The sequence below is a fragment of the Candoia aspera genome, chromosome 6, assembly GCF_035149785.1.
Source record: "Candoia aspera isolate rCanAsp1 chromosome 6, rCanAsp1.hap2, whole genome shotgun sequence".
Lineage (NCBI taxonomy): Eukaryota > Metazoa > Chordata > Lepidosauria > Squamata > Boidae > Candoia > Candoia aspera.
This window is the reverse complement of record NC_086158.1, coordinates 14,915,344-14,938,059: the sequence shown is the minus strand read 5'-3', so window position 1 is coordinate 14,938,059 and position 22,716 is coordinate 14,915,344. Positions and strand designations below refer to the sequence as shown.

The 22,716-nt window shown below is 38.5% G+C and overlaps 1 protein-coding gene across 1 annotated transcript in view; it reads left to right on the top strand.

The window, feature by feature from the left end:
- The window catches only part of FNDC3B (fibronectin type III domain containing 3B), a 273,381-nt gene that overhangs the window by 79,977 nt on the left and 170,688 nt on the right, over window positions 1–22,716 (top strand). Inside the window, exon 3 of the mRNA XM_063306442.1 lies at window positions 2,263–2,338. Coding sequence (XP_063162512.1) covers window positions 2,263–2,338 — 76 coding nt within the window. The remainder of the gene's footprint in view (window positions 1–2,262; window positions 2,339–22,716) is intronic.

The following is a 22,716-nucleotide window of genomic DNA, read 5'->3' as shown; positions in this document are numbered from 1 at the left end:
ATATGGCTATAATGGCTAAGTGATGGATTCGTCCCTGGGGGAGCTGGGGGTGTTGACGACCAACAGGAAGCTCTGGCGTGGGCTGGTCCATGAAGTCACGAAGAGTCGGAAGCAACTAAACGAATCAACAACAACATAATGGCTAAGAGTATCCAAAAATGATGAATTGGTTGTATCATGCATTGGGGGGTGGGGTGGCTAAAATAATTATTTTGAGAACTTGGAAAAGTGATATTATTCTAGATGTTAAGGAATGGCTTTTGGAAATGTGTGACTTATCTGTCTTGGAAAAGGCAATATTCTCTACTAATCACAGGATGAAGCAACATGTTCTACTTTGGCTGAGATGTTATGTTATTTTATAATAATATTTTTATTGTACCATAGTACTCTATGGTATTTATTAATAAACCAGTGATTATTGATAAATTTAATACAGATGGTAGATTTTTTTTCTCTTTTCTTAGTCTGTTTTTTTCTCTTCTCTTTTTCTGTTTTTTGTTTTGTTTTGTTTTTTTGTTTCTCTTTTTTGTAATTTAAGGATTGTTCTGTTTGTCTTTTTAATGTATTTTGGTGTTTTATCTATATTTTGCATTTTGCATTGTTTCTGAAGTTAAAAAATGTAAAAATGAATTGATTCAGTTGGTATATCTAAATGTTACCCATTAAAATTCCCCATAGCAATAAATGTTATCAGAGGTGGACTCATTTCATAATGCTTGTTTGTGTTTGTTTTGGCTCTGCTGTGATCCAGTTGCATTGGTTGAACCAGAAGTGGATCTCAAGATGGTTTATACTTTCTATGTGGCATTGTAGTTAGAGAGTTGGATTAGGAAGATCCAGATTGAAATTCCCACATTTCTTGAAGTTTGAGCCAGTCATTATCTAACAGGGCATTTGTGAGAATAAAATAGAGTGGAAAGAACCATTTATGCCTTCCCTTTTGAGCTTCTTGGAGGAGAGAGACAATGGGCAGTTCCAGATGATTGTGTACTCCATTTTTTCCCCTTAAACAAGAAAATTCCAACCTTTTAATATTTTTCACCATAGAGGGAAAAAACTCTCTGATCTTTTCTCTTACTCTCTATCTTTCTGATATAATGAGCACCCTAGATGTGGGTAAACCATAGATTTATATAATGGCATTTATCCTTGTCCTGTTTTTCATGCCTTTCTTAGATAATTCCTAACGTTTTATCTTTTCTCTGGAATGATACACTTTCTTCAGTCTCCTTCCTCTTTTCATTCTAATAAGTTGATAGCCTATAAAGACCAGTTGGAATGGAAAACAGTGAGGATGATTAATTTCGCAGGGTGATATGATTGCTTCTCTGCTCCATTCTGAAGACAGTCCCACTACGTTCAGGGAGTCTTGTCTCTATATAATTGTCTGTAGGAAAGTGACTTTGAAGAGGGAAGTATGCAATTTCTACTTTTAAGTCATGTCATCTGGAATGAATTTTATTTATTTATTTGAAACATTTGCCTGTCTTCACTCTTTGGAGTCAGGATGGTGCATAAGCAAATATAAATTACTTGTATAACTGGATGCTGTGATATACCATGAAACGATGGCACTGACAATAAAATGAAGAGCAACTAAAAACAAACAGGCTAAGATACTTTACAAATTAAAATGCCCAGACAAATAGCAGTCTTTTAGTCTAATTCTGTAAAGATCACAGTGAAGGGGCCTGATTCCAGGAGAATCATCTTGATTTGGTTTCAGAAATTATTTGGGTAAATAATGACAGTTGGCGTTTAGCTGGATCAGCAAATTTTTTCCTGCTTACCGGAGAAAAGTTAATGATGATTATTTAACCAGCACCATTGCTTTTCTGGCTTGTTTCTTGCTGGGATTTGTTTACATTTTTATTTGTTTTCAGATCATGAGCAATTTGGGCTTGGCAGGTCGCAGCAGGTTTTTATTTTGGTTTATTAAAATATATCCTGGCCTCAGAAGATACTCTTCAGCGAGCTTCCTCCTTTGAGCCCCTTTTGTAGGTAGACCTTTCCAGAGTGTTAAATGGAGATTTGGGCTCCTTTTAAAGAATATGTTCATGTTTCTTTTGTAGGTTTACATATAGCTTAATTTTAAGTATTATGACTTGTGTAATAATATTTCAGGATTTGATTTATCCAGTTTCTTTTTCTGAAACACCTTATTCTGTGCTGTACTCTGAAACGTGCAGCTAAACTGAACAAAATACATGTTTTGGAAAAGATTTTCATGTTAGTCTTTCTTTTTTTGTTTCTGGGCAGGTCATTTTTGTTCAAGTCAATCCAGGTGAAACTTTTACTATAAGGGGTGAAGATGGAACTCTTCAGTGCATTCAAGGTAAGGAAGATCTTGTAGGACAACATTTTTGTTTCATGCTTTATTTTCTTGATTGATCATCTGTGATACTGATGATGAATCCCTGTTGACATTGACTTCTTATTTTCTTAATTAAAGAAGGTTTGTAAAGCTCAAATATACAAAATATGAAAGGTTTTCACTTGGCAAAGTGCTGAAAAGCCATCTGGATAATTTGCAGCTCATAAAGGTACGGATTTTTTGAGCCATACCTTTTCCCTTTGAACCAATAGCTTCAGTCATTTTCTGTCACCCATGCAACAAATTACTGTATCTGAGACACGGAAAGAGGATCTTTGGGGATACAGATTTGTGCTATAACAGGAATTTATTTTTATAGAAATTGGATTTTTACAGGCAGGGGCTAGAAAGAAATCTGTTGGGGTAGCCTAATTCTGATTTTCAAACATCAAGTAGGTTGTTAACCTTTGACTTTGGAAGCATTTTTACTTTCTCTTGGCTTTCTTTGTTCCGATCATCCTGAACTTGCTGTTTGGCATACTGCCCTTGCTTAAATAGAACAGGCATCTCATGGATGGGCCTGACTCTGGCTGCACTTTATGTTACTTCAAAAACCCTTTGAACTCCTTGATTCTCTTTCAGGCTGCGATACTGATACAGAGGATTGAGATCATGTCGAGGGGTAGGGAGTGGATCATTATTTTTCAAGAAATAACAGTCTGAACAAAGCTGGGGGTTATTTTGACTCAGGAGAGTTAAAGTAAGTGCTATGCTTCACACACATCGGTAAATTTTGGAAGAGTAACCCTGTGCCTCCGTTCCAGGAGGGCATCCCATAATGAGGAATTTTGGTTGAGGCTTAGTATGGTCTGTAAACCCAACCATTGTGGTTTGCAATCCATGGTTTACAGCCCGGATACAAAAAGTGTGGCCCTCAGAGGCCCCCAGTCAGGATAGGGCAAAATTTTCAGATTTTTTTCAGTTTGGGGGGCTTGGAGGATTTAAAGGGTAACACCCTCTGCTTAAACTTTGTAGAGATTTAAGAAGCCAATGAAATCATGAATCCCTCCATCCTTCAAAACATCAGGCTGATTTTTCTCCCTCCCTCCCTCCTCCTCCTTCCTTCCTTCCTTCCTTCCTTCTATCAGAATCAGGTATTTGGTATCGATTTGATATTGATACTTGATTCTCATTTCATTCCTTCAAACCCACCAAAAGCCCCCCCCCCCAAATACATAAAAGGGCCTGCAGTGTGGGTAGGACTTCTAGTCCCCTAGTTTAGTGATTTCCCTCTCCCACTTGCTGTTCCATCTATTTTAAAAAAGGAAAGGGCTGCAGCATTTTTTTCCTTCTGTAGCTGAAGGAGCTATCATACTGAAAAGGAGTCCTGGTACCATTGTTGTTGAATCATAGAACCATAGGAGGGACCTAACAGGTCATCAAGTACAACTCCCTGCACACTGTAGGATTCACTACACCATCCCCTATAGATGACTATCTGACCTCTGTTTGAAAATGTAGCCTCTACTAATAAAACAAAACAAAACTGAAATCTGTTGTTCTCTCTTTGTACATGTGTCTCTGTGTATGTGTCCCTGTGTCTGTGTCTATGTGTGTATGTGTGTGAGAGAGAATCTCATGATTAACAAAAAGCACACAAATTAATATAAAATAAAATAATGGAGAGGAATTTAAAGTGGCCCTACCCACATTTGGAAGCAAGAAGGCCCTTTGCTCAACAGAAGTTGTTTACCCTGGTTTGTGATATAGCAAGATATGTGAACCCAGCCAAATTGACTTAGTTTAACAAGCTATGGTTTAAGGCAACGTGTGAGTACACCCAGTGAATTCTATATGGATAAAGGGTTGGACATTTCACAGTTCAAATCTCCAGTCATCCATTCAGTTTATAACTTGGGATTAATTCCTGTCAACCTTAACTTATCTCACAAAATTATTGTGGGGATAAAAGGGATACGGAAGTTGAAAGCTATACATACAGCCCCAAATTCCTTAGGTGAAATGTAGGATAAAATCCATGCTAAAGACACTGCTTACTCTATTTTCTGCAGGGTAAGTAATGATGAATGGCTGAAACTAAAAGAGGAGACCTTATCTTAGACCACCTAGGGAGCTTATAATTTAGGCAAAGTTTAAAACACAACTTCAGATTCACACTTTTAGTGACAGTATAGAATTCTAGGACTCAGCAAATCTTTGCTTCTAGTACAACTTGGGTTTTGTCCTTGAAAGAGGCATGGAAAGCCAGAAAATAAATGTCAAGTTGGATTTTCCTTGCTTTGGCCACATGAAAGGTGTTTGGTCAATATATAATTCATGCTTAACATTGAAAGAAAAGCACATTTGTACTGCTTACTAAAATGCAGAAACTCTTCAAGTTAAGCTCATGCTTGGGGGTGGGAGGAGAAATTGCTCCCTGTAATGTTGCCAGTTTCTGGGAGAGGTGATGCCAGCAGTCATGCATACTATGTGTGAATCATTCATGGTAAATAAATCTGTCCGACGGCTGTGTTTTTTTCACATCCTTTTTTTTTTCTGCTTGATGCCGGTGATCATGAAAGCAAGAAAACTAATCATTGGTGCTCAGTATTATAAAAGGAGCAATTCACTTGTGACCCCCAATAGAATAACCTCATCAGATGATTTGTGTGTTTTGCTTTGCTTTTTTCATTTATTTATAGGAGAAATGAAGAGGGAACTAATGAAGATGACTAGTGCTTATGACTAACCTTTTCATACCTGACTTGTTCAGAAGAAGCAACAGTCCTAGAAACTATATGTGGTTTCACATCCTGAGTCTTTCCAAGGGACTTTAGGATTAAGGCTTTGTATGTAGATTCAGAAGAGAATTGCCATTGGTTGGGTCAGTTCTGCTAGATGTCTACTGAACCTCTTCTTAAAAACCATGCGTTGAAAGAGAGTCCAGATTCCAAGGCTGATTTTTCCAATTACAAGCAGTTCATTTCATCAGTTCTTCCTAATCTTCCATTGAAATTGCCTCTCCTGTCATTTGACTCTGTTACCTCTGATTCTTTCAGAGTTGTGTTAAGTTGCTGCTGGGTGCCTCATGTCAAGATCTAATCTTCCCAATCCTTTTCCTAAGCAATTATTATACAATCTTTGATGTCCAGCTGTGTAGCAGCCATCTGGAAATGTACATAACAACAGAACAGAGGGTGGACAGCATAGGTGTGGCATTACAGCTTCTGACCCAAGGCTATGCGATCTTTTTGGGCCAGTCACCCTCACCAAGGGATTGCTATGCTGTGGAGTTCTTGGTGCTCTCTCAACTTGGCTGTTGCTTGCAGATGTTTCATTACCCAACTAGATAACATCAGTGCTAGGGAATGTGGGGTTTGCTGCCTGTTTATATATAGTAGCTTTCCCTACCAGTTTTGGTGGGAGTGTGGTTTCCTCCTTGGTGGTTCCTTGATTAGAGTATTGTTTTCTGATTGGGTTGATTGATTGTCTGGTGTTGATCCTTGCTTATCTGGGTGTTGGCTGCTAGAGGAGATGTGTTTCACAAAACAACCCCAAAATAACTAGAGAGCACTAAGAACTAACCCTAAACTATACATGTTCTCTTCTATTGGATTACTATACTTGCCTGTTTGGCCATGTCCATCACAATAGTCCTTTTACAGCCCCCAAATATTTATTTAACAACAGGCGAATAGGTGAGGTTGCTTCCTGCTACTCCCTCTCACTCCCCCTGCCCCATCCCTTTTGTCTTTTTATGAGCAGAGGGACACCCTTCCCCCCAAAGCTCTAAGCAGAGCCACCCACATTTTAATTTTATTTGCTAAGATTGATTGTGCTGCCTTGGTGAAGCCCAGAGTCATTACGGGAAGTAAAGATGATCATTTGCAGCACTGTTCTTTCCCATATAATTATTGTTTAATTATATACATACACACACACACACACTTTTTTAAAGACTGCAATCAGGTGAGCCAAGGAGTTTTATAGATGCCTGTAGGCATACTGACACCATGTTGACTATTCCTGTTCTATACAAATATCTGCCTTTCATTCCAAGTTCTGTCTCTATTGGTATCGCTAATTCTTCTTTTAAGAAACGATCATGTGTGCGCATAACTTCTATTCATGAACATGTGTTTAAGATTATGAGATTTATGTATAGACTGTTTTCATTGAGTCTTTCTCGGAACTTGTTTTTAGTTCTCAATCTTGAAAGCTGGTGACATTCTCCAATCAGTCAAAGCCTAATCTCAGTTGGTAGCCTTGCTGTAGTGTTGATTGAGTTTTAATGAAAAGCATTTGTGTTGATGCTCTGAATTTCTGCACTGGACTCTGCTTTAACACTCAGTCCCTTGATGAAGGAAGGAAAGAGTATGTTGAAATATGGGCACAATGGGTTGCCTTTTGGCTTATTACTGTCCAGTCTTTCTGGCTGTCATAGAGCAAATCTTTCTTTTAAACCTAGCACTGGAACCAGTCAGTGGCTGGCTGATGCAAATACTATAAATTATATACCATTTTTGTCCAGTAAAATCAAGATAGTAAATACAAGATTCTAATCTCCCACCCCAAATGAGAAACTGCATTTTTCTCTCAACAGAGTGTCGTATGTATGTATATATGTAGGTATGTGATAAATACCATCTTTCTACTCAGACATGTACTTTAAGCAATTTAAGTTTTGCAAATCCAAAGGAATCTGAAGTGGATGTCCTCCATGTGCGGTAGATTAGAACTCCCAGAATGGTCAGCCAGTATGGATGACATCAGCTTGAGAAAATCTACTATAGAGGCTATATCTGAATTAGAAATCTGAAATTAAGTAAAATGCATCCAAATGAAGCTGCTGTTTTCTAAAGGTATGCCTCACTTTTAATTATGCTTTTTAGATTCTGGTTAGGTAGACCAGAGGTTGGTAGAATTGGAGACAACATGAAGTGCTAGGAATTTCTGATTGGTCCCGGGCCTTAATAATGCAGTGATCATGCAAAGGGGTTCTAGCTGGTCAGCCTCTCAAGTCTTGTGGGTTCTGTTTCTGAGTGTACTTCAGCTTCATGTTAGAATGACCTTGCCCTTTTGACTTCCTTCCTAGGAGCCTAACCATCTTTTGCTTGAGTTCTAAAGTCCACTAAGTTTTCACAAGTTGCCACTTAAAAAAAAACCCAGCTGTGTGTCTGTTGCCATCTGCCTGTCTGTCTGAGTTTTTTTGGGTTTTGTGGTGGGGTTCAGCTTCTTAGCCAATGGATGATTTAAAATGTAAAAAAAAATCTACGAACAGGAGTTGGAGAAAGAACTGGCAAGCGGGACTTGATACTGTGATGGTCCTGATCACTTCGTTTTGGTTTCAACAGAACTTCTAATGTTTGGGGCATCTATATTTTCATTGGTGCACATAGTCTAGTAAAATGCTGAATGTATAATACTACACACACACACACACACACACACAAATTGCAGTTCATGTCCTAACAGCCAGGAACCATGCTGAGACAAGGAATAGGTGTCTTGTGTTTATTACTGCTACATTAGACAGAAAACCCTAACAAACTGAAGAAGCGTGGGAAAAACCCAGACAGATAAATCCCAAAAGTCAAGGCGGGTCTGTTCTGTGTCTCTTTGAATGGCTGCTCAACTCCTCAGTACTACGCATGCGTTTTCCCCCCTGGATAGAGGCCCAGTCCTGCTCGCCATCAGTACTCATGGCAGTTCATCCTTTCAAGATCAGCTTGGTATACAGGTTTTTCACTATCCCATCCTGTTTTATTTCACAATAATCTTGGGATATGAGGTCTGTAGAGCAATAATGACTGGCCCATAGGTGAATCAGAACTTGAACCCAGATCATCTTTGAACTAGCTGAGATTCCATTACACCTTACTAGGTTGGGGTTTAGGGATATATGCTGGCTGGGGAATTCTGGGTGTTAAAGTCCACACATTTTAAAATGGCTAAGGTTGAGAAACATGTATATTTGTTTTGACCTTTCCAGTAGATTTATTTTTACGTTTGTATTCTATTTTTTTTACGTTTTGGCATAAGAATTTTAAATTTGCTTGAATTGAAAATTTGTTTTCATAGCAGAACATACTGGACATAAACTCCATATGGATTGGCATCTACAGGACCTTTCCTACATGTATGTGATGTCACATTGTACTTTAAAAAGGAACAGAGCTTGCATCAAGACACAGTGATGCTGCATTTGTCATTCTGTTGTTCCTTGCCCACCCCACATGGATGCCTCTGTCTATATTCAGCACAACGTTCCATAATTGAAGCCCATTCATTTGATGATACACTTTCTCCAAATCAACAATAAACAAACAAACAAACGTTTTCACATTCATGCATTTCTCAATGACCTATTAAAAAGCAAGAATCTGTCTGTTGATCCCTGCCCAGCATAAAACCATACTGCATTTTCCAAATATTGCTCATTGTCACCTCTCATACTCTTTCAGTTAGAAATTACCAAACGTACACATAACAAATGAGTCACCCTACAGATTTTGCATTCTTTCTTGTTGTCTTTATGTTTATCAAGGGAAGATCACAGCATTCTTTCAGTTATTAGGCGTAGACCGAGACTTCACATGCAGACGTTAAACAAGCAATGCATCCACCCCATAAACAAACCACAGCCATATTTTAACATTTCTCCAGTGAAACTATCTACACTTACAGTCTTACCATTTTCCAACATTCTCTCAGCAGTTATGATCTCCTTTTCATCATTTGTCTTAGAAACTAATATTTATAACATTTGTTTAAGTTCCAGTCTTTAGGGCAGGGGTCCTCAGCCCCGGGCCGTGGACTGGTACCGGTCTGTGGCCTGTTAGGAACTGGGCTGCACAGCAGGAGGTGAGCAGTGGGCGAGCGAGCGAATTTACAGCCTGCGTGATTATAGCCGCTCCCCATCACTCACATTACCGCCTGAGCTTTGCCTCCTGTCAGAGAAAGCAAGCCCATTGGCTGCTATCTCCAAACAGCGCGAAGAAAAAAGAATAAAAGGTCAGGAAAAAGAGGAAGCGCTTGAATCATATGAAACCATCCCACCCCCCCACCCCACCGTCCCATGGAAAAATTGTCTTCCACGAAACTGGTCCCTGGTGCCAGAAAGGTTGGGAACTGCTGCTTTAGGGTATCATGACCATGCTCATAAAACATCTAAAATTCTAGGGGGGGGGTTTCCCCACTTCAGCTTCATCCCTAATCATTTCATCCCTTTTATTTTTAATACCATTTGCTCTGATGGAGTCTCTTTGCATAATTCTCTTTATCCACTTCCAAAACAATTTTCTCTGTTCTGATCAAACTCACACTGTATTCTCTCCTTTTTTTAACTTAGCCATTCCTTGCTGTCTTTGACTACAGTCTGTGCAACATTCTTTTTATCTCTCTACACATTATAGAATATCCCTCATCTTCATTTTTTATAGTAATATATGCATGTTTTCTCATCTACTCCCTCTTTAAGTTCACAGTTCTATCAATTTGATTCTTATTTATGTCTATATTAATCCAGTTCAGATGACTGCCCGTCTTTCCAAGAAACTCTGGGTGGTGAACAAAATAAAAATCAAGAATTTCACTAAAACCAAAAATCACTAAACTGCACTGAGGCTCAATGAAAACCACCAGAGCCATACATTCTTACCAGAGCTCCCATGCTAACATCTCAAATGAAATGCCATGGGGAATTTTTCACTAATTCTTCACATTAGTGTTGTTCCTTGCACTTTTGTGGTACACTATAAAGCAATTCTCTCCAGTGTGTTCCAAGTAGTTTCCATATGCTTTTTCCTTACACCAATTTTTCATTCATTCTTTCTCTCCCTACCATAATTCTTTGATTTTCACTCTCATTTCTTTCATTTTTATACTTTTTCTCCATGCCTATTTTTTCCTAAGATCCACTCTTACTAAATAATGGTCTGTACCACATCAAGGACCTCTAATCATCCTTGTATCCTTCATACATAACTCAGTCTTTCATAATAAAGAATTGAATCAATCATGCACTTAGATTTATATTCATTTCTTTGACATGTGTGCATATAAGTTGTCACGCTTAAACCAGGCATTCAAAACAGACCTTTTTCTAAGCAGATGCTCACCACTCACCAATCTGATTCATTCTTGAGTCACTGAGTGCACTCTGTTCCTACTTCCATTCATGTCATCTACCAAAATAACTTTTTCCCCTAGATTGCATTCATTCAGAATGTTACACAATTTCCCCCAAAGCTCATATCTACAGACATGAAAGCTCATATCTGGTGCTTCCATTATCATTATTCACTAGACTATAACATGCAACTGTTAACTTTTGGATTCCTATTTTTATATACACCTACAACAACCTACTGTAGATGATACCATTTCTGATACACATTTTGGCCTTTTTCATTCATAAGTAAACCTACACCGTTACTCCCACTTGTCTTCTTGTGTTCATCTGTTCCACTCCCTGAGATCAGAACATTTTAATTCAGATGTTACATAATTCACCTTTCTCACAAATACACAACATATTTATTCTAATTAATTAATTCATGCTCTTCACCATATATCCTTTTACATTCCAAGTTGTAATGTTCCATATACCATGATAGTCACCTTATGGACCAATGTATACTGCCCTCACCATCCCTCATGGCTTTGGTCAATTGAGTTTTTCACAAAATACTATTTTCTATGATATCAAAGATAAAGATTATGTTACCACCCTTAGTTGTACCTGTGCCACATGCAGTATTCCCTGATAACTGTACTGGTCAGTTTTGGCACTTTTGGCCAGTATGCCACAAACACAATCAATAGCCAGTTTTATCCTAAGCAATCTCGTGCTATTCTGTGCTACCTATTATCTCTTAATTCCCAACTTACTTGTGTTGCAGCAGCCCACATTGCTCCAGCACACACTCAGGACCATTGTGATAATCTAGAATTAAAATTAAGCAAAATCCCAGTCACAGATAACAAAAAGTAAACTCTGTTTTTACCTAGGGCCTACAACTCAAGATTTAGGGAGGAAATTATGAAGTCTAGTGATTAAGATCTCAAAGTTGAAATGTAGTGAAATTTAATGAGAGCCCTTCATTATGGGCTGTGTACATCTAAAGAGTTTATAGGGATAATTAATTATGAGAATCATACAGCAGTAAGAATCTGTACAGAATGCTTGCTGATTTTGCTAAGGGTTGACCATAGATCAACCTCTGCTCTGTTTTCCTAGAATCTTTAAAATGCAGGAAGAGGATGCCTTCAAACAATGAATTGTCCTCTATAAAAATAATATCATAGAGACATCCCACAATTGAAAAGATGATGGCACAAGTCCCCTGACCACTGGAACTTTGTGTTCTTTGTAGAAAAGTGGGTTATGGCCAAAATACATTCTTCTGAAAACAAGTCTGGGTGAATGATGAATTTTAAGTAACAAACCTGCACCCAGATTCTGCCAGACTTTATAGAGTCTGGAATGTAAGCTATTCTTTTGAATTTTGAAGGTTTGTTCTGATGGCCAGCTGGTCCCAGGACAAAGTTAACTGGCTGGCAAGAGGGCAGCAGCTGCAGTGTATGATGTTCATTGATTAATACATTCATAAATTGTATGGGCAGTGTTTTGATTAAAATGCCTTTGCGGTAATGTGTGAAAGGGGGCTGCTATTCAAAATCATTGCCAAATGCTTTCAGAACCGATTTATTTCAGGCTCAGAACAGGCCGTGTAGGTATATAAGTATACTAGAAACTAATTATGCCACCTGCAAAGTCAGAGAAATGTTTTCAACATATTACCTGCCAATAAAATGTCCAATATTCTTTAGAGATATTAGCAGTACTCTGAAAACAAGTTGTGCAATGGTAACTTGCTATATTTTCTTTTAGAAAATTTAGTCATGATGGAAAATCTGCCAGAATTTTAAGTTTCAGAGACTACTAGAAGGAAAGAGGGATGCAGGCAATTTTGGGGCATAGCACCATTTTCATGAAATATTAGCATCTTATGTTTTGTGTATCTGTTGAATTGACAAATACCTTGAGCATAAAGACCAAGTTGTTTCCTTTCAGCCTAAATTCAGAGTTAGTGAGGGAGACATCCAAAGAAAGGAAAGGAGTGAGAAGCAAAAATAAATAAATAAATAACAGATGCATTACAAATACTTACTGTTTATTCAATATCAGTTTTAGCCTGCTTGTTTCCTTCCTTCAGTGTACTGGCTGGGGAATTCTGGGAGTTGAAGTCTACACATCTTAAAGTTGCCAAGGTTGAGAAACACTGTTCTAAACTGATGGCTATCACCACATCTGATGGCAAGAAATTCCATTGTTTGTCTTTGCATAGTATAAAGGAATGGTTTGTTTTATTGGTTCCCCATCTTCCTGTGTTTTGTTTTGGTGGAAGATCTCAAGTTCTCAAGCTTCTGAATTATGGAGGAAGCTTATTCATAAAGCAAGTGTCTTTCCTGTGATGTGGTGGGTGATGGGCCTCATCCATTGAGTTGGAGCAGTTACTGAAGTGGTGCTGAAAGTTTCCAGGGTGGAATTTCAGGAATTCGGGTGTTCAAGGAACAGCTAACACTGGAGATTTAGAGTTGGAAGTTTTATGACAGATGATATTATGAACAGGTGTGACAAGGATAAAAGGGCAGAAGGGATGGATAACTTTGAACTGGATTCAGAAGGGACTAAATAAGAATCATAGCCCTAAACCAGGACTACGAGGTCTTGACTGTAAAAATCTGGATGACCACAAGTTGAATGCAGTGATGTGGTGCATCTGTATCTCTTTGCTGCTGCCAAATTGTCATTTGTATTTTTTGCAATCTATGTGTGGTAGCCCTAGATAAGTGCATTCATTTGAATAAGTTTGCACCCAGTCTATTTTCTTCTTTGTAAATAGGATCAGCTGAAGCCTTTTTCAGATATTCATCCTAAAAGTACAAAAATCTCTTAAGCAGCTTGACATGTCCCCTCCCCAGCTTTAGCTGTTATGTGTTTAGAAAGTTCTGTTATATACTCTGAGCCAGAATTCCTAAACCCAAGAGATTTGAAGAATGTTTAGTAGAAATAAGTTTCTATGGGCAAGGACTTGAGGTGAGAAATGCAATTTCAGAGAAGGTAGTTTGCAGTAGAAAATACCCAGAGAATGAAGAAGAATATTAACTAAAAAGAGAAATTGGCAGATTTGCGCAGGTGTATTATTGTAGATTAAACGTATATATCCCTTCTTCATAGAATCAGTTTTCATGTAGTGTCAGCTGTTTATTCTCTTGTGCTGATTCTGGTATTTCTTTATGCTGAATAATTAGATCTAATGATTTCTAACAACTACTTCTTGCTGTTCTCTTATACTGGTTTTTAAACCCCAGTTTTAGCTATTCATAAATTATATTAAAATGAAAATAAATCTTGAGAGGATTTTTCAGTAGACTTTTATTATTGAGTTTCACTGAGTCAGAAGCGTTGGAGAGAACATCCAAGAGACCAGTAGTCTAAATAAAATAAGTCTCACTTATCAAAATAGGCTTAAGAGCATGCAGAGAATTTGAATTAATCACAAACAAGGTTCTTTCTTATCTTTTGCATGTTAATTTAACCTAGGATTTGCAAACATCTGATTTATCATTCTGATTATCTTATTTGTTGGTACAATTAAATCTGAATTTATCTGAATCAAACTTTACAGACTATCAGAATTTTGTTGCCCTATCAAAAAGCATGTGATTATATTTATCCTGTGTTCCTATCCAAGTAACCTTCGCTATATTATCTAAACTGTTTGTGTCTGTTCCTCTTGCAGACTTCTTGTGATTCTTTGTGAAATTCTTTTAAATTGGTTAAGGGTGTGTGTGTGTGTGTTTTGAGAAATTATGTTTTTGCATGTTTTAAAATGTTTACATTTTATTCATGTGGGGTTGCTTTATTAGAGTTATCACACTAGGGTACTGCTTTGCTTCGAAGCAATTCTAATTCAACATTAGCAAATGGAGCCATGTTTAATTCTTTCTATCAAAAAAATCATCTAAAAATCCAGTTGTGAGAGTCACTTTGTCAGCAGATTACAGCTTAGTTTGGGATGGGCCAACCATTGTGTCAGCCTAAGAGGGTTTATGTAGCATGGCATTACACAGAGATTGCATTATGTTGTAAGGTTACCTTTCAGAATGATTACTTTTTCCAGTAACACTTGTCTACTTTTTGCCAAAATTCAATCTACCACCTTCTTCTTCCCTTCCAACATTTCCACACCAATTAAATTTTGAATTGCAGATCAAGTACTCATGAGTTCCTCTCTTGCTTTCTCTTTAATATTTTTAAGTATGAGAAAGCAAGTTAGTCAGAGCTGAAGGAGTTGCTTCTTTGTGATTAGATAACTCAGATGGTAATTGAACACAATGATCTGTAGGTCCCTACCTTGATGAGGCTAAATTATGAAAGAATTCTAGACTCCATATATTTGTTGATTGATTGATAAAGCAAATAATTTTGCCATATATTAGTTTTACCTTTGGGGGAATCCTTATGATGTTTTTCTTTTAACATTGAGCTGTGTTGACTGCAGGGAAATGATGAGATGAAATTAAAGACACTTGGGAGCTACCCAGTTTGAGAAACACTAGTTTATAAATGCTCCTCAGAAGTATCTGTGCAGAGTTTTGGATTTGTGGGCAAAAGGGTGTTTCAGAGCATGCAGGGATGCTCATTTAGCACCCATCTGCAACTCCTTAAACCAAATGTCTCTTTAAGGAGTCAGAGAAAACTGATACATGAGGATCCCCACAAGAAGCACCTTTTTGCCTGCAAATATGAAATGTCATACATCCCTAATCTTTTTTTCCCCCCTGGAATCACTTCAGGGTGCTGGTTTTCATCTTAAAAGTGAACTCAGACCTTGAAGAATTCTAATGCAAAATTTCTGCTCTGTTAACAAATGCGCAAAGTATACCATAAGATTGCAACTGGAGTTTTGCCAACTACCCAGAGAGAATAGAAAGGTGGGGTATAAATTGAATAAATAAAATAAATGGCTGAGATGATTATAAGGCCAATTTTAAAAATAAGATTAGGAGGGGAGTAGGAACCAGAAAATTACAGGCCAGTTAACTTAACATCTGTTCTGAAGAAATTGGTGGAAAATGTTACTAAAGATAAAGCAATTGAAGAAAAGATAAAATAGCACATAAACAGGGAAGCATTTCTAAACAAGAAACAATATTGTGTCTGTAAAGGAAAGTCACTAACTTATTAAATGTGAGTGAGATGGGTTAATCTTTTGGAGTTCTTTGAGAGAATCCAGCAAGCATGTTGGAGTAATCTAGCAGACATTCTTTACTTGGATTTTCAAAAGGCTTTTGATAAAATTTCTTAAAGTTTATGAGAAAACTTAACAGTAATGGAAGAAAAGAAGACACCGCCTTCTCCACCGGTAAGCATAGCCTGTAGATCTTACTGTGAAACTTTCCTGAAAATGTTGCTGTCTGTACTCAAGCTGAAATGGTGACATTTAGCTGCATCTAGAGGTTAATTTTAAAACAGAGTCCTCTAAATACCTTCAAGATTAGTGCACTTAGACACATTTTGGGTGCAGTACTTTACAGCAGGAACAAAACTGCATTGTGGGATTGCTCTTTGAAATAAGATGTATTTTAAGGTGAAGTAGTTTACTGTGTAAGGGACGCGGTGGCACTGTGGGTTAAACCACTGAGCTGCTGAGCTTGCCGATTGGAAGGTCGGCGGTGCGAATCCGCGTGACGGGGTGAGCTCCCGTTGCTAGTCCCAGCTGCTGCCAACCTAGCAGTTTGAAAACATGCAAATGTGAGTAGATTAATAGGTACTGCTTCGGCAGGCAGGTAACAGCGTTCCATTTAGACCATGGAGGAAGTGTCTACGGACAAATGCCGGCTCTTCGGCTTTGAAACGGAGATGAGCACCGCCCCCTAGAGTCGGACACGACTGGACTTAATGTCAAGGGAAACCTTTACCTTTACCTAGTTTACTGTGTAACTATGGAGAACTGAACACAGGCAATGACTGGTCATAGTCCCTGGCCAAACTTATCTGGGCTCAGAAGCTAACCACCCTGTTTAGTACTTGGATGGGAGGCCAGCAGAGAATAGTGCTGTAGGCTAACAGGGAAGTTGAAAAAAATATTGCAGAAGGCGGCAGTGGCACATCACTTCTGCACCATTGCCAGGTAAATTATATGAAGTCCTTGAAGTCACCAGGACTCAAAACAAAAGTAGACTTTATTGATTAACATTTTGATTTTCTGAGTCATAGAGGGAAGTACTCCTTACAACCACCTTCTCCTATAAAACACTACATCTCATTCTCAGTTGTTAGTGTACCACTCTCAGATGTTAGATGTCAGATCTCCATCTGGAGATGGACCTATACGGTACTCTCTGCAGCGTGATTCTTGAGTGGTCGTGGGAAGGATGTTACAGCTATCAAAGTCCAAAAAATTAGAAGACCCTGGTAACACCTTTTATGACTAACACATTTTATTAAAAGGCATAAGCTTTTGTGTGCTGAACCTCACTTCATCAGGTGTCTCCATCAGATGCAAGGCCTTTTATTAAAATTGGTTAGACTAAGATGGTTCTCCTCCTACACTATCAGAGTCAAAGTAACCTATAATATCTTGATGGAGACAGGAAAGTGGGGGTGGGGCTGATAAGAAAATGCCTTGTTTTTGTCCCTTCAATCTGTTATTTGAGATGTGAAGACCCCAAAGGATTCTCTGACCCAGACAATGGATGAAAGCCCTTGAAGGATGATGTGTAATAGAAGGATGGAATTGAGAGGAAACAAACTCAAAGAGAATATGGCTATCCCAGCTCCAGCTGTTATTTTGGATTGTCTAAGCTGAGAAGCAGATAGTACTACCTCATGAGAAAAAGAAAATACAATTATTGGTTGCCGATTTGTTGTTAATAGGGCCTGAGCTGTTGTCAGTGTGTGTGAAAATGGGACCTAAAAGTAGGCTGTCTGGTAAGGAGATGAAGAAGTACAGAAGGGTGCTATCAAGATAAATTGCTTTGAATTTGAGGGAAGGGAGGGTTGAATCTAATTCTGCTTCAGGAATGCTTTCAATATCTTTTTCTTTCTTTCTTTCTTTCTCCATCTCCCCTCCAGTGAATGCTGGCAAATGAGTCACATTCGTCACAGATGGAATTGTCCAGAGCTAGTTAGCATTTTTTTTTAAGGTGGGGGGAGAATGCAAAGTTTGATTTGGCATTTGTTAATCCTTTCCAAATATCTCACTTTGGCTGCTGTACTGTACATATTGGAAGACGGGAGATCCTCTGTGTGAATGGAAATATTTTTGGAATGCAGGGATATGGAAACTTCAGTCCTAAAGTCTGAATGTGAAATCACAGATCTTCTATAAGCTCATAGTAGTGACTTGTATACTGATAGCATTAAGGATTTTTTTTTTCCAGGAAGAAGAGGGGGGAGCAGGGCTGTGTACAGCATGTGCTGTATTCTGCCTGCTTTAGACAGTCGTGTATGTGACCTGGCAACCAGCATGATTTCCTGATGACGTGGCTTCTTGCAACCGGAGCAGGACAGAGTGGCTACAGTTTGCTGCAAAAAGATGAATCACAGACAGGATGAGAAATAAATGAAGATTTGTAACTTTCAGAATGTAGGGAATTAACAGGCTAGTAATACACAAAGGCATCTTCCTTTTGTTTAGAGAAGGAGAGAGCAATGTGATCATACAGAAAATGAGGACTTTGCTTATAACAAGGCTCCTCCATGGTGATTTTTGAGAGAATACTGAGCTATCTTAGGAGAACAATTTGAAATAGTTTCTCCTTTCTGGCCAAAACTGAGGATAATGCCCAGATTCCAATAGATGGCTCCAATAGAAGGCACTGAAACTGGCCCTTCTGGTCTTGATTCTAGGATGCAGCAGCAATTTTCAAGTATCTGATTTTCTACCTAACAGAATCAGCTTTCTATCAGATGGAGCTGCTGGCACTATAGCACTACATTAACCAGTCCTGCATCATGTAGGCATGTATCATGATAATCAAGTTATCATAATCACCACCATCATCATCATCATTATTTAGATTTTTGTCTGCCATAAGCAACAGACTCTTGACAATTAACACACCCAAAACAAAGCAACACCGTGTAAATTTTAAATTATATATCTCATTCTGAGAAATACATTAACTCTTGCCGGTTGGGCTGGTATGATCATTTCTTACTTTCAGGCTACCAGTCTTTAGAGTATGCCTGCCACAAGTGTTATGAAATATGTCCAGGGCATGTGCCCTCAGACCTATTTGGTTGTACATAAGAGAAGATAAAGAGACATTCACTTGAGAGAGATGGCTTATTGTCTCCTGTTTTAAAGAGAAGCACACACTGTTTATGAACTAACAGGATGTGTTCCCATATAGTTTTTTTTACTGTTTCCTAGCTGGAATCTCTAGCCATTCCTTTTGGATGAGCTTTCTGGGCAATCTTCACGATAGCAAAGTGTTGGAAAGAATCGTATATGTCATTCAGGATATATAGCAACATAGAATCCAGAAGCTGCCAATTGGTCTATCACACCAACTGGTAGCAGCTTTGCAGCCTTACCTGGAAATGGCAAAGGTTGAAACTGGGAATTAAATATATTTCTCAAACGTGCATTCTTTCTATGCTCTGGAACAATAATTTGCTCTGCTTTCCAGCTTCAGTCGTGTAGTAGATTCACAAGGTTGGCAAGTTTCCTGCCGCTTCTGTTTTCCTACATTTCATATTATGTTCACATAGGTAAAGTAATGAGAGAAAGAAAAATGCAGGTACTTTGTATAAATGTCTTTTCTGCATTATGGTGTCATCCAACATCATGATGTAAATGCAGACAAAAAGCGACCCGAATGACTCAGCTAGTGGGTCGTGTTGTAGGTCATTCAGCATTTTCTTCTTCTGAATAAAGCAACACATTTTTAGTTTGTATTGTACTTAAGGCAAAAGCACAGTCCAAATGGAGTTGATCCACAGGATTATAATGAAACTCTTGCTTAAGTGCTCTGCTGGCTAAGTGCCCAAAGAGGCCCAGAACCTTTCAGGATGGAACCCTTGGAAAAGTAAATTAAGACTGGCAATTGACTAGCCCTGCAGTCCTTCATTTCAGTTCTTTAGATTAAATTTGATCTCAGCCTGCTTTCAAATATTGAGTGAGCTGACAACAATTTTTTACTGAAGAGAATATTCTTCTTCAGACAGGAGGGCAGCTACATCTGTGCAGTAGCTTCGTTTGAAAGCTTGTGCCATATGGTACTGGCTTGTTTGTAAGAGGAGCTGCTGTCCACTAGGATTTAGCTAAAACCATCAAATTATAGTAAATTAAGATGGAATAAATAGCTTGAGACAGTAGTGTGTTTATGTTATAAATTAGTCTTTACTTCAGCCATTCCAATAGGGAACATTTGTATCATGGGGAATCTTGTGCTGTGTCCTGGATTTTCCTGTCTTGCAGAAGAGCTGTTTTGGACAAAGACTTTATGGAGATACAGTCATCTGCATCCTGCGACACACCTAACCACTGGAGTGATGAGGAATTATTCCAAATGTCAGTCTTATGTTGTATTAGTTATCAAAAGTTAAAGAAAGCTGTCTTATTAAAACAAACTCATATACTTTCTTTTAAAGGAATAACTACTACCAGTTAGTTCCAAGATGCTTATTAACGTCATCTGTTTTCTATTTTGCCTCTTATCGGATGTGAAACAATTATTTGACCCACTTTTGCATAAAACAATCTAGGCAGCTGTTTCTTCCCAGTTTAGCAGGCTGTTAATTCCAGTAAAGGAGAGATTTTTGGATCACTACCTTGGTGATCAATGTTTTCTGGCCCCATCTCTGCCAACAGATGAAAATGAATAGAAAAGGAAAATAAATTGACACATTATATAGTTCTGCACATTTATTTTCTTTTGGGCTATAAATTGGGTAGATAATGACCCATGAATAAAAGATCCTTCAAATTAATAAACATTTTATTAGGTACGTACAATGCCAGAAAGGAAGCTTACCCCTGAGTGTTGGTATGAGATGTAGAATGTGGTCTAATTAAACCCTGCCAAGTTATGATCAGCCACGCATTCTAGCTTGCCAGCTGCTTAAAACCCTGCCCACGTTTTTTCCCCCAGATCTAGATAGGCAGGAACAAAGCGATGTTAAACAATCCTTTGTAGGTAAAGCACATGCTGGGTGCATTGTACTTGACCTGGTAGGTCCCAGTCTTAAGAGGCCTGCTCAAGTTGAAGCTTTCTTTTGACATCCCTTTATTATTTACTGTATATGCTCATTAGATTTATACCCCAGTGCAAGGCATCATACATAATACTCCTTCCTATTTTTCCCACAACAACCACCACCCTGTGAGGTAGGTTGGGCTGAGGGAGTGGTTGATCCAAAGTCACCCACCAGCTTTGTGTGTTCATGTCTTGATCAGACTCCTTTTACATTACAGCAAATTTAGCATACCAGGGCAGGTGAGTTTTTAACACGTGGAACCTTGATAACTTTTGGCAGAGATGGGATGGGGGTAAATTAACTACCCTGGTTCTTCTTCATCACTCAGTGGTTTTTGATACCAATAATCATAATATTCTTCTGGACCAACTGCAGGGACTGTGAGTGGGAGGGACAGTGTAATAATGGTTTTCCTCCTTTCCTTGGCCTGGTTCCAGTTAGTGTTGATTGGAAGAGTGGTCAAGCCTGAAGCCTCAGTTTATGGGCTGCCGGGCTTAATGTCTTCCTATTTAATATCTCCCTGAAGCTTCTGAGTGAGGTCATCTGTGGACGTATGTTAATGATACCCAAATGTACATCTCAATCCTTGGGCAACCAAGTGACACTGTCAAGGTCTAGTTCCAGTGCCTGGAGTCTGTTGTGATCTGAATGGGGAGGAACAGGCTTAAGTTCAACCCTGACAAGACAGTGGCTGTGAATTCATGATTCTTCTGGTGCCATGGGTTTTCCACCTGCAGTTCTGAATGGAGTTGCACTTCCCCAGACAGAACTGCTACAAAACTTGGGGTTTCTCCTGGATTCACAGCTTCTACTGAAAGAGCAGATGGTACCTGTGGTCAGAAGAGTCTTTGCTCATATCTGTACCAGTTGTACCCTTTCCTGGTCTAGGAGTTGATTCTCACAGTTGCTCCTACCTTAATCACCTTGTATATATTCTATTGCAATGTGGTCTACGTTGTTCTGCCCTTGAAGACTACTTTGAAACTACAGCTTGTCTGGAATGCAGCACCATGAGCAGTTATGAGCATGCCTTGCTCTGCCCATGTAATACCTCTACTACGCTAGCTGCAATAGTTACCGGTAAGCTTCCACGTACAATTATCACATTTTTATTTTTATTTTGCATTTATTGCATTTATAACTGTTCCAATTTTAATTTTGTTTTTTATTGTAAACTTGCCCAGAGTCCCTCCTTGGGAGGGAGATGGGTGGTGATAAAGTTTGATAATAAATAAATAAATAATCACCTACAGAGCAATTCATAGCACAAGGCCTGGCTGAAGAACCACCTTTCTCCAATTGCTTCTGCTTGTCTCGTAAGATTTGACAGTCTGGACATGCTGTGGGTCCCATCTGTTAAGCAATGCCATCTGATGGGGTCTAGGAAATGTGTCTTCTCTGTCACAGTGCCTGCTGTCTGGAATAGTATCCCCAGAATTTCAAGCAGCAATAACCCCACTATTTTTAAATGAATCTTGAAGACCTGGCTTTTTCCCCAGGTTCTGGGTCAGATTTGAGTATGTGTCTACCTGAACTGGATTATGTTGAGTATGTTGGCGATATGACTGTTCCCCCAGCTAAGGACAATTTTTATTTGTCTATAGGTTTAATGTAATGTACAAGTTTTTGTACATTACATTAAACCTGTACCCTGTCTGGAGCTGCTTTGAATTGTGCAGCCTTATACATTTAAATTATAAATACATATAAATAATACATAAAATAAAGCATAAGAGATCCTGCATAGAGAACTAGACACCCACTCAGAGACATATTTATGAAATGGCTGTTAATGTTTTTTATTCTTCCTGGTGTTGACTTACCATAGTACAAAAAGTGATACAATACAGTCAAAATAGGGCATCAGAGTAATATGAACATAAATGCTGAATAGTATATATTCTATAAAACATACAGAATTTAAAACATATTAAGCCAAAGGCATAATGGTTAAGCATTACATTGATGTCTGTGAGACATTTCTCTGTTATTAAAGATTCTTTTATGCAAATTTTACTTGGTGGACAATAAACTGTAGAATTTCCATGATAGTGTTTCAGCTTGATGGACTACAAGTTATTTCTGGTTCCTGCTGACACGTTCATTCCAGAAATATAGC